This window comes from Fringilla coelebs (assembly GCF_963513975.1).
Source record: "Fringilla coelebs genome assembly, chromosome: 4".
NCBI classification, from domain to species: domain Eukaryota; kingdom Metazoa; phylum Chordata; class Aves; order Passeriformes; family Fringillidae; genus Fringilla; species Fringilla coelebs.
Genome location: NC_140032.1, coordinates 2,912,593 through 2,931,531, shown reverse-complemented (window position 1 = coordinate 2,931,531; position 18,939 = coordinate 2,912,593). Strand labels below are relative to the sequence as shown.

Sequence of the window (18,939 nt, the reverse complement as noted above, 5' to 3'; positions counted from 1 at the left end):
GGGGGAGTGTCCATGCTGGATCCAAGCCCAGCAGCGCCCCGGGGTGCTGAGCCCCTCCAGCTTCTGCAGCCCCACAGGGCACCCAGAGGATCTGCATCCCAAACTCAGCCTAAAGTGGTGCTGGGTCACCCCCTCTGGATCTGCATCCCAAACCCACCCATGGGTGCTCATCCCCTCTGGATCTGCACCCCAAACCCACCCTAAAGTGATGCTGGGTCATTCCCTCTGGATCCCCATCCCAAACCCGCCCGTGGGTGCTCACCCCCTCTGCCTGTCCATCCCAAACCCACCCATGGGTGCTCACCCCCTCTGGATCTGCATCCCAAACCCACCCCAGCACCACCCATGGGTGCTCATCCCCTCTGGATCTGCATCCCAAACCCACCCTAAAGTGATGCTGGGTCACCCCCTCTGGATCTCCATCCCAAACCCACCCATGGGTGCTCACCCCCTCTGCATCTCCATCCCAAACCCACCCATGGGTGCTCATCCCCTCTGGATCTGCATCCCAAACCCACCCAGGGGTGCTCATCCCCTTGGGATCTCCATCCCAAACCCACCCATAGGTGCTCACCCCCTCTACATCTTCATCCCCCCACTCAACCCCTGGGCTTCTACCGAACCCAAACCACCCCAGGCAGCACCCAGGGCTGCTCAACCCTCCCGCAGCCCCCCGGGGGTGTCCCCGCAGCGGATGCCGGTGGGACAGGGCCGCCCCTTTGTGTCCCCGCAGCCCCCCGGCCATGGCACCCCGCGGGTCGCTGCTGCTGCTGGCGCTGCTGCTGCTGAGCTGCGCCCTGCCCCGCGGCCGCGGCCAGCACTGGTCACACGGCTGGTACCCGGGGGGCAAGCGGGACCTCCGGACCCCCGCCAACCTCCAGGTAGGGTGTCCCCCGCGGGTCACCCCCCTCCGGGTCATTCCCGTCCCTCCCGGGGTGATGCCCACCCCGGCTGTGTCCTCCTGCCCAGGGTTTGTGCCCCCCTCACCCCGCTCCTGGGGTTATAATCCCTCCGGATCATCCCCGCCCGAGTTACACTGCCCCAAATGATCCTCCTGGATTATATCCCCTCGCAATTGTGTCCCCTTCCCTTGATTATCCCCCTCGCTGAATTCTCGGATTTATCTCTGTCCCAGGTTAAACCCCCACCGCGGGTTTATCACCCCCAAGGGCAATAAATCCCTTCAATTTATCCCTCTCTCTGAATTATCCGGGTTTATCACCCCGGGTTATCCCTCTCTCTGAATTATCCGGGTTTATCATCCCGGGTTGTCCCTCTCTCTGAATTATCCGGGTTTATCACCCCCACGGGCTATAATTCCCCCAGGTTATCCCCCTCCCCGAATTATCCGGGTTTATCACCCCGGGTTATCCCCCTCCCCGAATTATCCGGGTTTATCACCCCGGGTTATCCCCCTCCCTGAATTATCCGGGTTTATCACCCCGGGTTATCCCCCTCCCCGAATTATCCGGGTTTATCACCCCGGGTTATTCCCCTCCCTGAATTATCCAGGTCTATCACCTCCACGGGTTAAACCCCCCCCAGTTTATCCCCCTTTCTGAATTATCTGGATTTATCACCCCCCCAGTTCATCCCCCTCCCTGAATGTTCCCCCCCAGATCATCCCCTTTTCCCGTGCTTATCTTCCCCACCGATTTCCCTTCTTCCCCGAATCCCGCGCACTTGATCCACCCTGGAATTCCCCCCACCCGCGGGGTGATCCCCCCATCCCGGCTGCTTTTCCCCCACGGGGGTTCCCCCTTTTTTTCCCCACTCCCGCAGGTCCCGTCCCCTTTGGGGCGCTGCCGTCCCCTCCCGTGTCCCCCCCGGCGGGAGGAGCCGCTGCCGGTGAGCGGGAACGGGGCTGGGGGGTCCTGGGGGGATCCCCGGGACCGGGTCTGACCCATCCTGGGGGTCCCCGGGGCCGGGTCTGAGCCATCCTGGGGGTCCCCGGGACCGGGTCTGACCGATCCTGGGGATCCCCAGGACTGGGACTGACGGATCCCCCCGCCCCTCTCCCGCAGCCCCCGGCTCTGCGTCCCTGACCGGAGGCACCGACCCCCCGCGGGAGCGAGCCGGGACCCCCCCGCGGGGAATAAAGGGGCTGGGGGGGATTTGTGCGCAGTGATGGTGATGGAGGGGGGCTCGGGGGGGCTTGGGGACAATGGGGACAGTGGTGTCACTTGTGGCGGGCGGGGTTTGTGTCCCCAGAGGGATGCCGCCGTGTCCCGTGGGTGGCGGGTGTCGCATCCCTTGGGATCCTTGGGTGGGGAATTCGTGTCCCGTGGGGGCGGGTGTCCGATTTTGGGGTGCCGTGTGCCGTGGGGCTGTCCCTGTGCCGTGGGCGGCTGTTCCCTGGGGATTCCCCATCCCTTAGGGTTCCGCTCCGTGTCCGGCGGGGGGTCTGTGTCCCTGTCCCGTGGCCGTGCCCCTGTCCCCTGGGGATGTCCGGTGTCCTCTGGGCTGTCCCGTGTCCCGTGGCGGTGTCCCTGTCCCGTGTAGGGTGTTCCTGCCCCACGGATGTCCGTGTTCCACCGGTGTCCCTGTCTCGAGTAGGATGTCCCTGTCCCCGCCGGTGTCCATGTCCCCTGGCTGTCCCTGTCCCCTGCAGGCTGTCCCTGTCCCACGGATGTCTGTGTGTCCCACGGGTGTCCCTGCCCCACCGATGGCAGTATCCCCGGGCTGTCCCTGTTCCGTGTAGGGTGTCCCTGCCCCACGGGTGTCCCTGTCCCCGCCGGTGTCCGTGTCCCCTGGCTGTCCCTGTCCCGTGTAGGTGCCCCTATCCCCGTCGATGTCCATGTCCTACAGCTGTCCTTGTCCCGTGTAGGGTGTCCCTGCCCCACGGATGTCCGTGTGTCCCACGGGTGTCCCTGCCCCACCGGTGTCAGTATCCCCTGGCTGTCCCTGTCCCGTGTAGGGTGTCTCTGCCCGCCGGTATCCATGTCCCCTGGCTGTCCCTGTCCTGTGTAGGGTGTCTCTGCCCGCCGGTGTCCCTGTCCCCTGGCTGTCCCTGTCCCCATGGGTGTCCCTGTCCCCTGGCTGTCCCTGTCCCCACGGCTGTCCCTATCCCCACGGGTGTCCCTGTCCCCCTCCCCGAACTCCATTTCCCATCATGCCCCGCTCCCCTCCCTTCCCGTGGCACCGCCCGCGCGGAGTGTGACGTCACCCGCCGCGCCGTGCGGTCACTCGGGCGCCGCCATGCTGCGGGCGCTGAGGCGCTGCCGCCCGGGGCCCGTCCCGCTCCCGGGCCTGGCGGCCGCGCTGAGCCCCGGCCCCTTCCCGGGGCTCTGCCCCGCCTGGGCCCCGCGGGCGGTGCCGGCGCGGGGCCGCAAGACCCGGCACGACCCCCCCGCCAAGTCCAAGGCGGGCCGCGTGAAGCTGCCGCCTCCCGTGGACCCCGAGGAGCTGCTGGTGGTGCTGGAGCGGTACCGGCAGCACCGGCTGGTGCTCAGCGCCCTCCGGTACCGGGGATGGGGCTATGGGGCGGGTCAGGGTTGGGCTGTGGCCCTGGAGATGGGGCCTTTGTGGGGCCGGAGGCAGGGGGTGGCTGTGGGGCAGGGAAGGGTCTGACATGGGCCGGGCTGGGGCTGCTTATGGGGCTGGGGAGGGCTGGGGGTTTGGGAAAGGGACTGGCTGTGGGGATGGGGAAGGTCGGGACTGGTTATGGGGCTGGGGGTGGTTGTGGGTTTGGGTAAAGGCCTGGCTGTGGGGCAGGGGAAGGTCGGGACTGATTATGGGGTGGGGGTGGCTGTGGGCTTGGGAAAGGGACTGGTTATGGGGCTGAGGAGGGCAGGGGTTTGGTGTGGGTTTGGGTAAAGGACTGGCTGTGGGGCAGGGGAAGGTCAGGACCGGTTTTGGGGCTGGGGGTGGTTGTGGGTCTGGGATAGGGACTGGCTGTGGGGCAGGGAAAGGTCGGGACTGGTTATGGGGCTGGGGGTGGGTGTGGGTTTGGGATAGGGACTGGCTGCGGGGCAGGGCAGGGTTGAAGGGCTGGGTACGGGGCAGGGGCTGGGTGTGGGGTTTTTGGGGCTGCCTGGATTGGGTACAGGGCTGTGAGGATGCCGTGGGGCAGGGGAAGGTTGGGGGTGGCTCTGGGGGTGGTGTTGGAGGATGAATGAAGTGCTGGGGGGCTGATGTGGAACAAGAGAGGGTTGTGGGGCTGGCTGTGGGGTGGAAGGCTGGATATGGGGCTGGGAGGCAGGGGGTGGCCATTTGGGGCCTCTGTGACGGACACTGGGGCTGTGGAGGGGTGGGTGTGGGGCACTTAGGAGCTGGGAGATCTGGGATACTGCGGGGTGGGAAAGGGTGGTGGGGTTTGGACTGGTGAGGGACAGGGAAGAGTGAGGATGGTGGGGCTGGGAGCACTGTGGGGCAGGGGAGGGTCAGGGTGGTGGCACTGGGAGCACTGAGGGGCAGGGGAGGGTCAGGGTGGTGGCACCAGGAGCACTGTGGGGCAGGGTGGTGGGGCTGGCTCTGCTGTGGGGCAGTCTGGGGAGAGCCCGCTGTGCTGCCAGCCCGGGCAGGAGCTCAGTGCCCTCCCCTCCCACTGCAGGGCGGAGTTCAGAGCCGAGGTGCTGCAGAAGAAGCGGGAGGAGCGCCTCACTGCCGAGGGCTCGGTGGAGGAGCTGGAGGAGCACCGGCGGCTGATGGCCTGGAACGAGGAGGAGAACGCCCGGCAGAGGGCCCGCAGGTCAGCAGGGCCCTGCAGGGCACGGGGGCACTGCCCTGCCTGCTTTGGCTTCTGCTCAGGCAGGACTGGGCCCAGTTAGAGTCTGGGCTAACATTCACTGAGAAGCTTGGGCAGGGTCACTCTGGGCTGGGCTAGGAACTGGTTCAGGGCTGGGCCCAGAGGGGAATGGTCACACCCAGTCACCAGGGGTGTCCCCAGAGGTCAGGGTGTCCCCAGGCTGGGCCCAGCCCTGTGTGATGTCTTTGCTGATGATCTCCATGGGGGGATTGAGTTCACCAGCAGCAGATTTGCAGATGGCACCGAGCTGGATGTGAGTGTGGGTGTGCTGCAGGGCAGGAGGGCTCTGCACAGGGACCTGCACAGGCTGGATCCAAGGAGATCAGGGTTAACAAGGCCAAGTGTGGGGTGCTGCACTTTGGCCACAACAACCCCTGCAGCCCTACAGGCTAGGGACAGTGGCTGGACAGCAGCCAGGCAGAAAGGGACCTGCAGGGACTGATGGACAGCAGGCTGGACATGAAACAGCAGTGTGCCCACGTGGCCAAGAGGGCCAGTGGCTCCTGGCCTGGCTCAGGAATGGCATGGCCAGCAGGAGCAAGGAAGGGATTCTTCCCCTGTGCTCAGCATTGGTGAGGCCACACCTCGAGTGCTGTGTCCAGTTCTGGGCCCCCCAGTTTAGGAAGGATGTTGAGATGCTGGAGTGTGTCCAGGGAGAGGCAGCAAAGCTGGTGAAGGGTCTCCAAGTCCTGGTAGGAGCAGCTGGGAGGGCTCAGCATGGGCAAAAGGAGGCTCAAGAGAGACCTTGTCACTCTCCACAACTCCCTGACAGGAGGGTGCAGCCAGGATGGGTCAGGATCTGCTTCCTGGCAGCCTGGGAGCAGAGGACAAGAGGACACAGCTTTTTCCACCCTAATTGCTTCTGTGATTCTGGGAAATCCTGACCTTTTTAAATAAATCTGCCTGTGCAGCTGTCATGGTTCCTGTGCCTTTTGCTGCTGGGGGCCAAGTCAAGGTGCTCTGGGCAGCCTCCTGCTCTCCTGGGGGTGGATGTGTCACCTCCTCCATCACATTTTCCTTTCTGTCTGGCAGAGAGGAGAGACTCAGGAAAGAAGAGGAGGAGCAGAAGAGGAGGAAGTTAGAGATTGCAGAGAAACAGGCCAGGAAAATGGAGGCTTTCCTGGAGGAGAAGGAGAAGGAGGTTCTCCAGCTGCAGGTAAGAGCAGCTGGTGCCTCCTGGGAAGCAGGCAGCCAGAATTCCCTGCCAGGGAGCCATGTGGAAGCCGTGGGCTTGTTTTCCACAGATTTTTCAGTTGGCAGCTGGGAACACAAGCGTCAGCACCTTCCAGGGGTGTTGACAGCGCGTGGATGGGAGAGAGCTTGAGCCAGAGCTCTGGGAACAGGCTGGGATAATCCTGAGGGGGACAATCCTTGTCCTTTGCTTCAGGAGGAAGCCAAAAACTTCATCACCCCCGAGAACCTGGAGGCTCGGATCGAGGAGTGCCTGGACAACCCCCAGAATTACAACTTCGCCATCGACAAGGACGGGCGGATCGTCAAGCGCACGGTGCTCTCATAGCAGCCCTGGCAGGGGGCTCCCGGCCTGCCTTGTGTCCAGAGCGCCCCAGAACACACAGATCCTTCCTTGGAATGTGTAAATTGGCCACAGAAGTGGTGGAGAAGGGGTCTGGCTGTGCTGCCTCCAGAGGGTTAATGCCTGCGGGAAAGGGGGTGAGGGGAAACTTGGAGGCTCCAGCAGCCTGGCTCAGCCCTGTTGCTGTGCCTGTGATCCCACCTCCCACGTGTTTGGATCCCTGCTGCCTTCACACACAGCATGTGGGGAGGAGCAGGAGCAGTCCCGAGGCAGAGCCTGGCTCAGCTCCTCGCTGTCAGCTCCTCTGGATGCTTCCAAAAGCAAAGAAGGGCTGAATGAATTTGTAGGAAACACTGACCTTCCCTTTTTTTGTTGTTGGGGAAAGGAATTAATTGTAATCCTGATTTCACACTTCAAACCCTCCTTTGCACATCCCTTGGTGTGGCTGAATAAGAAAATGTGTCTGAATGATCCAAGATTTCTGCTGTCTCCTTATTCCTCCCTTTAGGCTTGATTTATTCATCACCACTGAAGGTATAGATAAAATTATAATTACTTTGAGTGTTCTGGGTTGTTGGGGTCTTGCAGGCTGTCAGCTTTGTCCTAAAACTTCTGGTTTTGGGCTGCCTAGTGCTGAGCCTGGAATTTGCTGTGGTTCAGCCATGGTCTGCAGGTCCCTCCCTCCCTCCCTCCCTCGACCTGAAACCCTCACTTTTTACTTCCACTTTTCCCTAAAAATGTCTTCTCCCGAGCCTGCACCTCACCCAGACGAGCGCACAAAACCCACACACTTGTGTCTGGGTTGTTTTTCTGTCCAAGTTTTATTTCTAATTAAGCTCATCACTTCAGTCTGAGTCACAGCCCGGGGTGGGGCTGGGACAGCGATGGATGCGGGATCCTGCGGGTTCTCTCCCGGCTGGGCTACACAAACAGCAGCTCCTGGTCGCAGGATGAGTCTGTGCCACAGCCCTCTGAGGAGAGACGGGAGTGTGGTGTGAAACCAGGAGCACCCACCAGACCCCAGGACCCCCCAAAATGGGCCCCAGAGATCCCTGAAACAGCCCTCAGGAACCCTCTGAACCAGCTCCCAGAGATCCCTGAAACAGCCCCCAGGAACCCCCCAAAACAGCTCCCAGAGATCCCCAAAATAGCCCCCAGGAACCCCCAAAAACAGCTCCCAGAGATCCCCAAAATAGCCCCCCGGAACCCCCAAAACAGCCCCCAGAGATCCCCCAAGCATCCAGAGACCCCCGAAACAGCCCCCACAGACCCCCCAGCACTGGGTTTAATGAGTTCCTGCTCACTCCATTTTCTGATGCTTCCTGGGATTTAGAGCAGGATCCTTGATAGTTTAATTTAGGGAGGAGGGTGGGATTTTAAGAAAAAACTGAGAGCAGGAGGGGACGTGGCTCCTGCACTTGCTCAGCCCCCAAAATTTGTTTGCTCTCTGCTTCCCTCCGCCCCAAACCCTCCCGGTCTCATCCCTTCCCTGGGGTCTGGATAGCTCCTGGAGCGTGGTCTGGCTGTCGGGGCGATGGATGGACACACGGACGGGACAAAGACAATCCCTTGGGCATCCTCCCCTCTCCCACTGTCTGAGAACCCTGAATTCCCTCCCGGCTGTGCGAGGGCTCGGGACAGGAACGCCGGGATCCGGTGCCGCCCTCACCGGTGCTGCAGCAGATGCCGGGAGCGGCGCAGCTCCCTCCGGAGCCGCAGGGTTTGCGTCCCGACTCGCAGGGGGTGGGCAGGAAGTTTTCCTCCTGGCAGCGCAGCGTCTCCGAGGTGCCGATGTAGCAGCCCAGCTCCTCCCCGCAGCAGATGTTGGGCCCGAAGCAGTGGCCCTTGTTCCGGGGACCGCAGGGCAGGCACTGCTCCGGGAACGGGGAGGGGAGAAGGTTGGGAGAAGGGAAGGATGGGCTGGGAGTGCTCCAAGCCCCCCCAGGACCTACCTTCCTGATGTCCATGTCCAGCACAGCTCGTTTGCCCCCGATGGGGCAGTTCTGGATGTAGCAAGCGGAGGAGAGAGTCAGGAGCCCCAGGAGGCAGAGGGCCAGAGCCTTGCAGGACATGGCAGCGGGACTGGGGGGATTTTTGGCTGCTCATCCCAACAGCTGGCCCTGTATTTATAGTCCTGGCTCCTGCTTAGGGATTCTGGCACCGGCGTCACCCGTGGTCCTTAAAAACCACAAGGCATTGCTTGCCACAGCGAGGGCTCAGCTAATAGCTGCAGGTCGAGGACGTGAGGTCAAGGACAAGGTGCTGCTTTTCTCCTCAGTGATGAGTCTGGCAGGGACGTGTGGAGGTTGTGGATGGAGCTGGAGGAATGTGTGGAGGTTGTGGATGGAGCTGGATGGATGTGTGGAGGTTGTGGATGGAGCTGGATGGATGTGTGGAGTTTATGGATGAAGCTGGATGGACATGTGGAGGTTGTGGATGGAGCTGGAGGAATGTGTGGAGGTTGTGGATGGAGCTGGAGGAATGTGTGGAGGTTGTGGATGGAGCTGGAGGAATGTGTGGAGTTTATGGATGGAGCTGGATGGACGTGTGGAGGCTGTGGATGGAGTCTGGGCTTGGGGCCTTTGTCTGGCCGTCCCTTTGGGCTGCTGAGCTGTGGTGTGTCCTGTTGGGATCCCCTCTGGCATGGAGAGGGTAGGGATGAAGGAAGGGTCCTGCAGGTGGGATGTGTCCACCCAGAAGTGGGGTGAGAAGGATGTGTTCTTCCCTTGGCTTCAAATCCCTTTGGGTGGGAGGAAGCAACCCCAAATCCTCTGGGCTCAGCCATGGGAATGTCCTTGCTGGCCCTGGCCTTTGGGGGATGCTCAGCACTGGGCTCATCCCTCTCTGGGATAACAGTGACACCCAGCCCATCCCCACCCACCTTCATCCAACAGCTCCAAAGCCACCTGAGAACACCAAACTTCCGGGGCAAAGGCCTGAAATCCCAAATTTCCCCACTGCTTCTCCTTGGAGCTGCACACAGGGACTCAGTGTGGTGTCCTGAGCCCCATCACCAGCAGACAAAGCCCCTCCTCCTCCTCCCTGAGAAGCAGAGCTGAGGATGAGGCTGAAGGCTGATGCAATCACCCAAGGTCCTGCTCACCCTGCCCCCTTGCCTTCCTTATCCCAATTAGGAGCTTCCCAGCTTGAATAAATTTCCTTGCTGAGGACAAACCTTGACGTCCACTGAGATCATTACCCCGCACTGCCTTAATTGGGGATTAGGCAGCCCAGAGCTGGACAGCCATGACCTTTTCCTGTCCCCCTGGCTTGCTTCAAAATCCACCACTTAGCGAGGCTGCCACGAGGGCAGCCAGGTCCCTGCCACCCAGCCCGGGTCAGTCCCAGTCCCAGGGGACAAGGCAGGCACTGGGATCCATGGCAATGGCTTGGAAATGGTGCTCAGCACCTGCGGTGTGCCGTCCCAGCAGCTCAGCTCCGGCTGCTGCACAGGGTGGAGGGAGGGAATTCTCATCCCAGAGCCCCTCCAGGGCTGCTCCAGGGGTGCCCAGACCCCTGCAGGATGTGTCTCAGGTAGAAAAGTGGGGGAAACACCCAGTTGTCAGCCCCTGGTGCTTTTTGGGGACTGGATTTTTGCCTGATTTTGAGGTGTTCATCAGACAGAGCATTCCCAGCCCAGCCACACATTCCCAGTGCTGCGGGAATGTTGGGGGTTCCCATCTTGGAAAATCCGAGTGCTAGAGCTGGGCTGAAAGCCCAATTCCCTCATCCCAACTTGGGACCCCCTCAGCCAGACTGGTGTCACCCCTTTCCCAATGATTTTGGGGTGATTTGGGGTTGCCCCCCTTCCCCAGGGCTGGGATCAGATGCCGGCTGTGGGAAGCAGGTCCCGGATCAATCCTGCATCCCCTGCGGGGCGCGGGGAGCTGCCGCGGGCAGGATGGATCCCGCCGGAGTCAGGGAGCTCCACCTCCCGGGAGGCGCCACCTCCCTCAGGGACAGTATAAAGGACGAGCTGTCCCCTGTGCCCTGGCCAGTGCCAGCCCGGAGAGACCTCGGAGCAAGGACCCCGCAGGGTAAGAGAGCCGGGAGAGGGTTGGGATACCCCAAATTCTGGGGTGACTGTGGGATAGTGGGGACTGATCCTCCCTGTGGGTGTCCAGAGGGGATGGGGAAAGGTGACACCAGCCCTGGAGGGGGGTCTTTGGAGATGGGAGCCCAAACCTCTCTGTTTTTGAGGGATTTGGGGTGTTTTTCCCAAGGAAAAATCTTTTCCTTACTTTTTATCATTTTCAGTAGATGCTGTGCTGATTGCTGAAGGCAGTGAGGCCCCAAATCTGCCCTAAAGAGGGGCTTGGCCACGAGGTAAGGTGACAGTGGCACATCCCAGCTGTCCCCAGTCCCCTGGGGCTGGGGTGCTGCTGGGTGGGACTCCATGGCCAGATCCCAAATTCCAGCTCTGCTTGGGCTCCTTCCTACAGGAGCTAAAAGGACAGAACCAAATCCTGCCCCCAGCCCAGCCAAACCACCTGGACTCTGTGGGGATCTGGGCACAGAAGACCCTCCAGCATCCCCATCCTGAGCCCCAGCCAGATTCCCTGGATCTGGGGACAGAAGACCCTCCAGCACCCCCATCCTGAGCCCTGGGCAGATTCCCTGGATCTGGGGACAGAAGACCCTCCAGCACCCCCATCCTGAGCCCCAGCCAGATTCCCTGGATCTGGGGACAGAAGACCCTCCAGCACCCCCATCCTGAGCCCCAGTCCATCCCCTGGATCCCCCACGAGCCATCCCCAGTGCCCAGGACGAGGCCACCACAGTGCACGAGGGCTTTTATTGGGTCTGGTATGTACAGAGCTGAGCTGGGGGGGTCTGTCAGGGCAGGGGGGACTCCCCACGCCCTGGCTCAGAGCAGGGGGTGCTTGCCCTGCTGCTGCTGCTGCCGGTTTGCCAAGTGCATGAGCTTGAGGAGCAGATCTCCGGCCGAGCCATCCAGCACCGTCAGGTTCTTCTCGTCCGCCGCCTCCTGAGCGCCCTCGCTGTCCTCGTCCAGGCAGGCGGGGTCCGTGGCACACGTCTCTGCCGCGGGAAGCAAACCGTGGCCGTGGCACGGGTTATTTGGGATCACCGGGGGTGTTTTCGGCTGGGGAAGGGGTTGGTGGCAGCCTGGGGGCCAGCACAGTTCGTGCTCCTGTTTCTGTCCCGTTAAGCAGGGAGCGGGGCTGGGGTTTCTGGGAGGGTGTGCTGGCCAGGGAAAGCTCATGGTGGGTCAGGAAGGAGCTGTGAGCCCAATCCTTTAGAGTCAGAATGGTTTGGGTTGGAAGGGACTTTCAAAGAACATCTTGTGCCACCCCCTGCCATGGCCAGGGGCGCCTTCCACTGTCCCAGGGTGCTCCAAGCCCTGTCCAGCCTGGCCTTGGGCACTGCCAGGGATCCAGGGGCAGCCACAGCTTCTCTGGACACCCCGTGCCACGGCCCTCCCCACCCTCCCAGGGAACAATTCCTTCCTTACATCCAGCCCGAATCCACCCATCCCCAAATCACCCCCGAACACCCCCAACACCTCTTCCACCCCACGCCTCACTTTCCCCTCCCTAAAACTAAACCCCACCACCAGAGAAGCGTTACCTGCAGAGCTCTTCCCCTCCCCATCCCGCCGGGCTCCCCCCCCACCCCTCGGTGTCCGTGCCCGGTTACCGGCGGTGCAGCAGATGCCGGGCGCGGCGCAGCGGCCCCCGGCGCCGCAGGGCTGCCCGCCGGGCTGGCAGGGCGAGGGCAGCGAGTCCTCCTGGGCGCAGCGCCGCGTCTCCGCCGTGCCCAGGTAGCAGCCCAGCTCCGCTCCGCAGCAGATGCCCGGCCCGAAGCAGTTCCCTCTGTTGCCGGGACCGCAGGGCAGGCACTGCGGGAAGGAGCTGCCTCAGTGCCCGCAGCCCGAACAAACCCTTCGTGCACCCCCTTGTGTTAGAAACCCCCAGGAGAATGCAGCCTTGGGTAGAGAAAGCAGCTCCCCACCAGCTCCTCCTACAGCTCCTGGAGGTGCCACAGTGCCACCAGCAATGGTGACCTCGTGTCCCTGCTCTGGGGTGTCCCCATGACCTCCCTGTCCCCTCTCCGTGCTCTGTCCTGTCCTGCACACTCCCAGCCCTACAGGATGCTCTGCAGTGGCCAAACTTGAGCCACATAAGGACATCAGTGTCCAGGTGCCACCAGCACTTTGGAGCTGTCACTCCTCCGCCACTGCCCCATCCCGTGTCCCCCCACCACCCCAAAAACCCCACTGCTCCCAGGAGGGTGGGAAAGCCAGCGGTGCCCAGAGGTGACAAGGAGCTTCTGCACCCCCACAGCCACTCTGGGTACAGAAAGCAGCTCCCCACCAGCTCCTCTTCCAGCTCCTGGAGGTGCCACAGTGCCACCAGCAATGGTGACCTCGTGTTCCCGCTCTGGGGTGTACCCATGACCAAGGTCCCCATGACCACGGTCCCCATGACCTCCTGTCCCCTCTCTGTGCTCTGTCCCATCCTGCTCCCCCCCAGCCCTGCAGGACACTCTGTTGAGCCTCTTCTCCAGGTGCCACCAGCACTTTGGAGCTGTCATCCTCCACCACTGCCCCATCCTGTGTCCCCAGCCACCCCAAAAACCCCACTGCTCCCGGGAGGGTGGCACAGCCAGCGGTGCCCAGAGGTGACAGGGAGCTTCTGCACCCCCAGAGCCCCCTGTGCCCCCGGAGCTCCATCCCGTGTCCCCCGGAGCTCCATCCTGTGTCCCCCGGAGCTCCATCCCGTATTCCCCGGAGCTCCATCCCGCGTCCCCCGGAGCTCCATCCCGTGTCCCTCGGAGCTCCATCCCGTATACCCCAGAGCTCCATCCCGTGTCCCCCGGAGCTCCAGCCCGCGTCCCCCAGCGCCCATCCCGTGTCCCCCGGAGCTCCATCCCGTGTCCCCCAGAGCTCCATCCCGTGTCCCCCGGAGCTCCATCCCGTATCCCCCGGAGCTCCATCCCGTGTCCCCCGGAGCTCCATCCCGTACCTGTCGCAGAGCTGTGTCGGCCAGCGCCCGCTTCCCGCCCCGGGGGCAGTTCTGGATGTAGCAGGCGGAGGACAGGGCGAGGAGGCAGAGGAAGGAGAGGGGCAGCGAAGGCTCTGCCATGGTGCAGGGTGCCCGCGGCCGTGCCAGGGGAAGCTGCTCCAGCTGCGTCTGGCCCCGTGCTGAGAGAGCTGCTATTTATGCTGCCATCACCCCTTCCCAGGGGAGGAGGAGGAGGAAGAAGAGGGGTGGGTTGGGTTTTTTGTTGTTTTTCCTTTTTTTTTTTTTAATCCCTGTCTTTTTTTTTTTTTTTTTTTTTTTTTTTTCCCAAATCGCATCCAAGCAAATCTGTAATTGAGATGATTCAGTGCAGCAGCACTCGGGGCTGGTGAATCCCACCCTTGGCTGCTCCAGGGGGCACGGGCCAGCCCTGGGATGAGCTTGGGAGGGGCACTGGATGGGCTGGGGGAGGGTTCAGGGAGAGGGGCTCCTTCAGAAGGCGCTGGTTTGGGGAGGGATGGGGGTTTGGGGACAGATGTTCGTTCAGGAGATGTGGTTTTGGGAAGGATGCAGATTTTGGAATGCAGTCTGGGCAGGGATGTGGGTTTGGGGACAGATGTTCGTTCAGGAGATGTGGCTTTGGGAAGGATGCAGATTTTGGGAAGGTTTTGGTTTGAGGGTGATGCTGGTTTGGGATGGATGTGGATTTTGGGAGAGGTGCTGGTTTCAGAGGGCTGTCTGGGAGCAATGCTGATTTGGGGAGGGATGAGGGTTGTTTATTCTGAGGATTCTGATTTGGGATTGATGCTGCTTTGGCAGGATGCAGATTTTGGGAGACGTGCTGGTTTGGGAAGGGATGCTGCTCTGAAGGGGGGATGGTTTGGGAAGTGGTGGTGGTTTGGAGCACGCTGGCCCAGGAAGGATGCTGCTTTGGGGAGGGATGCTGCTTTGTGAGATGCTGCTTTGGGGAGGGATGCTGCTTTGTGAGATGCTGATTTGGGGAGGGATGCTGCTTTGTGGGATGCTGATTTGGGGAGGGATGCTGCTTTGTGGGATGCTGCTTTGTGGGATGCTGAATTAGGGAGGGATGCTGGTGTTGGGAGGGATGCTGCTCTGTGGCATGCTGCTTTGTAGGATGCTGATTTGGGGAGGGATGCTGCTTTGGGGGGTGCTGCCTTGGGGAGGGATGCTGCTTTGTGGGATGTTGGTTTGACTGATGCTGCTCTGGGAGGGGATACTGGAGGGGAGTGATGGGGTTGGGGCTGGGAGAGAGCCCTGGATGCACAAAAATACCCAAAACCCAGAGGCTGGGCTGCAGGGCAGGACTCTGTCCTCAGAGTGATCCATCAGTGCCACCCAGAGCTCTCCTGCCTCTTCCCCCTCCTCTCCAAGAAAGCAGAAGGCAGGGAAAGCAGAGGGAGAGGGGAGAGCAAAAGAAAAGGCAGCTCTGGGGCTGGCCCCAGCACACTCACATCACCCATGGGCTGTCAAAAACATCTGTACAGGAAAAACACCAACAACAACCCCCTGTCCCATCCAGCCACGAACATTCCTGCTGTTCCCAGATCCCTTTTCCAGCTCCAGCGAGGGAAACCTCAGCAGTGTGAAATTGATGTGCAGAGAGGAATTCAGTGCCTGTGAGTATCCACCCTCTGCTTCTCCCCCCAAAAATGCTGGGGCTGGCTCACAGTGATCAGGAGGGTTTGTTTGGGCAGGCTGGGAGGGGGCTGGACAATGTGGGGGTGCTGCCAGCTGTGGTCCCAGCTCTGGAGTGGTTTCATCCTCCTCTTGACACAAGGTGGGGAATTGAGGTAAAGAACCATAAAAATCAGCCTGGACATCACTTGGGGTGGCTGAACAGGTTTTTCCCCTGCCCCTCATTATTTTCCCTCATTTTGTCCCCCTCACTGACACCCCCTGGACAAACAGCCCAGCCCCGATTAGAGGGTGGTACCCTGGGTGGGGAAGGGGCTGCTCTGCCTGAGCATCCCAAGGAAACGGTGATCCCCCTGCAACCCTCCCTGGAAAACCTCGGGGTTTGTTTCAAAGTGCTCTGAAAAGCTCCACAGGAAGCAATGCTGGAGGGGGCTGAACCCCAGAGCACCCCCAAGGGAAACTGAGGCACGCAGGGAAGCATCCAATGCATCAGTGCCGGGGGTCCCGCCCGCTCCCAGCTCCTGCCCTGGGATTTTGGAGCACGGATCATCCCGAGGGGTGCCAGTCCTGGGCTTTGGGGCTTTGCTGGGTTACACCAGGGCCGTTTCCTCCCCTCGAGGGGGGTGAAGGTGGCCACAGCCCCTGACTCAGCTCTCGCTGGGACCGAGGGAGCGGCGAGTTCCCAGCTTTGCCCCGTGACGCTGAATCACCCACGTGGGGCAGCCGCGGGGGATTTAACACCGACAGCATCAACACCAGCCTGCTTTCCCCATCCAAACCCATCCCTTCACAGCGGGAGCCCAAACCCTCTTACGTTGTAGGGCCGAGGAGGACGCAAAAGCCCTCGGCTGGGAAAACTTTTCTTTAAAAGAAGCCCAAATGTCAGCTCTAAATTGGGTGTTACGGGCTCGTGCTCCGTCTCTTCATTACTGTATCGTAAAATTACATTAGCTGGGAACGATCTGCATTCAAATGACTCTGTGTCTGGAATGATAACGCAGGAATATGAGATTAAAATGTAATTATGCTCTTTAAAGTCAAGGAAGGTTAATAAAATGTTTTTCCGAGTTGCAGAGGCTCCGCAGCCGCAGCGCGGAATCACTTAGGGGAATCAAGGGGAGGAGGAGGCGGGAACGGGGAGGGGGAAAGGGGTGGGAAACACAAAAAGGGGGCTTGGGGAGGAAAAGATTGGGGTCACCTGGGGTGAGTCATGGGATTCCGGGGGTGGGCAGAGCCAGCCCTGCTGGGCTGTGCTGCTCCCTGGTACCTGGGGCGCTGCTGGGCCCCCATCCCACGTCCTGCTCCCGACCGAGGCCTTGGGGCTGCTCAGAGTCCGACCCCAAATCCTCCAACACCAGCCCCAGGGTCCCTTTTCTGTGTGTCCAGCATGGATTTGCTCTGCCACGTCCCTGCTCTTCTCCAGAGGGTGCCCCTGACCCCCTGACAACCCCTCGAGGCTGTGGCTGGTGCCAGGGCACTCAGCAGGGTGTGGTGGCTGCCATCCCATCCCAGCTCCCCTCGGGAATGAGGCAAATCCCAAAGCCTCAAATCTGCCCCCTTGCTCAGCCAAAACACAGCCCCAGCTCTTGTCCCCACCAGCAAAGGGGCTGGGGCTGCCAGAGGGGCTCAGCCATGGGGATCATGGAATCTTTGGGGCTGGAAAAGCTCTCCAGGATCATCCGGTTCAACCATTCCCCCAGCACTGCCAAGGCCACCATGTCCCCAAGTGCCACATCCACAGGGCTTCTAAACCCCTCCAGGGATGGGGATTCACCCTGGGCAACTGTGCCAGGGCCTGACCATCCTTTCCATGAAGAAATCTTCCCAAATATCCAACCTGAGCCTCCCCATTCCTTCATTAACAGCAGGAGCTCCGTTAGCTCTGGAGCCCCCAGAGAGGTTTTGTCTCCCTGCTGGAGGCAGGAGAAGGGATGGAGGTGATGGAGCTTGGCCAAAGTTTCACCAGGATGAGTGAGAGTGACAACATCCAACCAGGATAAACCAGAGGAGTGTTGGAAATTGGGATGAATTTCACTGATTTTTGCATTTCCTGCCTTTCTGTGGCTGGAGGACGATGCAGCAGGGAAGGAGAAACTTCTTGAAGGTGTCACATGGAGAGGGTCAGGCTGGCAAGGGACAGCTCCCTGCTCCTGCCTGGGGGCTCTAATGCTCCTCAAATGGATCTGTCACTGTCACCCTGGCCCCTGGCTGATGGTGGGGAGGGGGGTCCTGCACCTCCTCCCCTCACAGCACAGCTAAAGATGCTCCTCTGCTTCCCTGACAGCTGGAAAACAGCTTTGATGCCTCTTTAAAGGCAGCACAGGCAAGGGCAAGATTGGCTGGGGCAGTGCTTTGATCATTTCCAGGGCCAAATCCATCCTGCTGGGGTGTGGATGTCACACAGGGAGGTCACTGACCAACAAGGGATGGATTTGTCCAAAAAATGCTTCAAGGAAGAGCATTAGAGGAAATTGCTCAGGCTGCAATCAATTCCATTCCCCAGCTCCCAGGGAGAGCACAGGCTTGGGGCTGGCAATAAACCTGCAGGTGGCATCCACGTGGGAGCTTTGGGGAGGGATGCTGCTTTGGGGGATGCTGATTTGGGGGGTGCCGAATTAGGGAGGGATGCTGGTGTTGGGAGGGATGCTGCTCTGTGGGATGCTGCTTTGTGGGATGCTGATTTGGGGAGGGATGCTGCTTTGTGGGATGCTGCTTTGACTGATGCTGCTCTGGGAGAGGATACTGGAGGGGAGTGATGGGGTTGGGGCTGGGAGAGAGCCCTGGGTGCACAAAAGCACCCCAAAACCCAGGGGCTAGGCTGCAGCACTGGGGTGCAGGGCAGGACTCTGTCCCCACAGTGATCCATCAGTGCCACCCAGGGCTCTCCTGCCTCTTCCCCCTCCTCTCCAAGAAAGCAGAAGGCAGGGAAAGCAGAGGGAGAGGGGAGAGCAAAAGAAAAGGCAGCTCTGGGGCTGGCCCCAGCACACTCATGTCACCCATGGGCTGTCAAAACCAGGGATTGCTGTGGGTGCAGGCAGGGGAAATTCCTGGCTCTGTGTCACCCACAGCCTTGGGGGGGGTCCCTGCTGCCCACAGGGGTCTCAGTGCCCTGGGATCAGGGGGACACACCCAGATCCTTCCCCAAGCTCCAAGATGTGGGTGCAGAGGGAAACTCATCCCTGGATCCCCTGCAAGGGGGGACACAGCAGGTGAAATGTGCTGCCAAGGGTCCCAGAGGGTCGAGGAGGAGAAACTGGGGGATGAAGGCTGTGAGAACCTGCAGTGGGGATGGAGATGAGCCCTGCTCTGAGCAGGGAGGGGGACCTGATGTCCCAACACCACCCTTTCCCTTTCCCTTTCCCTTTCCCTTTCCCTTTCCCTTTCCCTTTCCCTTTCCCTTTCCCTTTCCCTTTCCCTTTCCCTTTCCCTTTCCCTTTCCCTTTCCCTTTCCCTTTCCCTTTCCCTTTCCTTCCCTTCCCTTCCCTTCCCTTCCCTTCCCTTCCCTTCCCTTCCCTTCCCTTCTCCTCTCTGCAGGACAAAGGGAACCTGGAGGAAATTTGGGATGGAGGAAATTTGGGATGGCTCCACCTGGATCCCTGCCCACCTCAGGACACCACAAGGAACTTTTGGGCATTGTCAGAACCGGTGGCTCTGGAAGCATCCAGGCTTTGCTGGCTTTGGTTGATGGCTCTGGGGATCCAGAGGCAGCCACCCATCCTCCCCCTACCCTGGAGGAGGTGTGAGAGCTGAGTCAGCCTGGGATGGCTCACTGCAAACACCACAGCACCACTGCAATGGAGTGGATTCACTGCCTCTGAATCGTGGGCTTTTTAGGAATTTTGTGCCTATTTTCTAAGTGTTTATAATTTTAAGAAGTGTGATTTTCTATTTTTGCAGGGAATGGAGATGGGCTGTGAAGTCCTGCTGAGGCAGACAGGGTCAGGGTCAGTGTGGGGCCAGCACAAGGCTGTGCTCCAGGGCATGAGCAGCTCCTTCCCAAGGCCACAGCTTTGCTCAGG

At 60.7% G+C, this 18,939-nt stretch overlaps 4 protein-coding genes across 4 annotated transcripts; 2 read left to right on the top strand and 2 right to left on the bottom strand.

Moving 5' to 3' along the window:
• Positions 1 to 743: 743 nt before the first annotated feature.
• LOC311153329 (progonadoliberin-2) lies at positions 744 to 1,902 on the top strand (the record flags this gene model as incomplete). The annotated part of the gene is made up of 2 exons (XM_084205103.1): positions 744 to 881; positions 1,783 to 1,902. 2 exons carry the CDS (start codon positions 744 to 746, stop codon positions 1,900 to 1,902), a joined length of 258 nt encoding a protein of 85 aa, XP_084061229.1.
• A 1,275-nt stretch (positions 1,903 to 3,177) lies between these two features.
• On the top strand, positions 3,178 to 6,752 carry MRPS26 (mitochondrial ribosomal protein S26). Its single transcript, XM_084204086.1, has 4 exons — positions 3,178 to 3,461; positions 4,553 to 4,690; positions 5,780 to 5,903; positions 6,135 to 6,752. Exons 1-4 carry the CDS (start codon positions 3,199 to 3,201, stop codon positions 6,264 to 6,266), a joined length of 657 nt encoding a protein of 218 aa, XP_084060212.1. The 5' UTR covers positions 3,178 to 3,198; the 3' UTR covers positions 6,267 to 6,752.
• A 450-nt stretch (positions 6,753 to 7,202) lies between these two features.
• On the bottom strand, positions 7,203 to 8,353 carry LOC311152874 (neurophysin 1-like; the record flags this gene model as incomplete). Its single annotated transcript, XM_084204300.1, has 3 exons — positions 7,203 to 7,252; positions 7,951 to 8,152; positions 8,234 to 8,353. The coding sequence occupies 3 exons, from the start codon at positions 8,351 to 8,353 to the stop codon at positions 7,203 to 7,205; spliced, it is 372 nt and encodes a 123-aa protein (XP_084060426.1).
• A 2,795-nt stretch (positions 8,354 to 11,148) lies between these two features.
• LOC311152873 (vasotocin-neurophysin VT-like) lies at positions 11,149 to 13,704 on the bottom strand (the record flags this gene model as incomplete). Its single annotated transcript, XM_084204299.1, has 3 exons — positions 13,268 to 13,704; positions 11,940 to 12,141; positions 11,149 to 11,321 (listed from the first exon to the last, which is right to left on the bottom strand). The coding sequence occupies exons 1-3, from the start codon at positions 13,385 to 13,387 to the stop codon at positions 11,149 to 11,151; spliced, it is 495 nt and encodes a 164-aa protein (XP_084060425.1). The 5' UTR covers positions 13,388 to 13,704.
• Between the last annotated feature and the right edge of the window lie 5,235 nt (positions 13,705 to 18,939).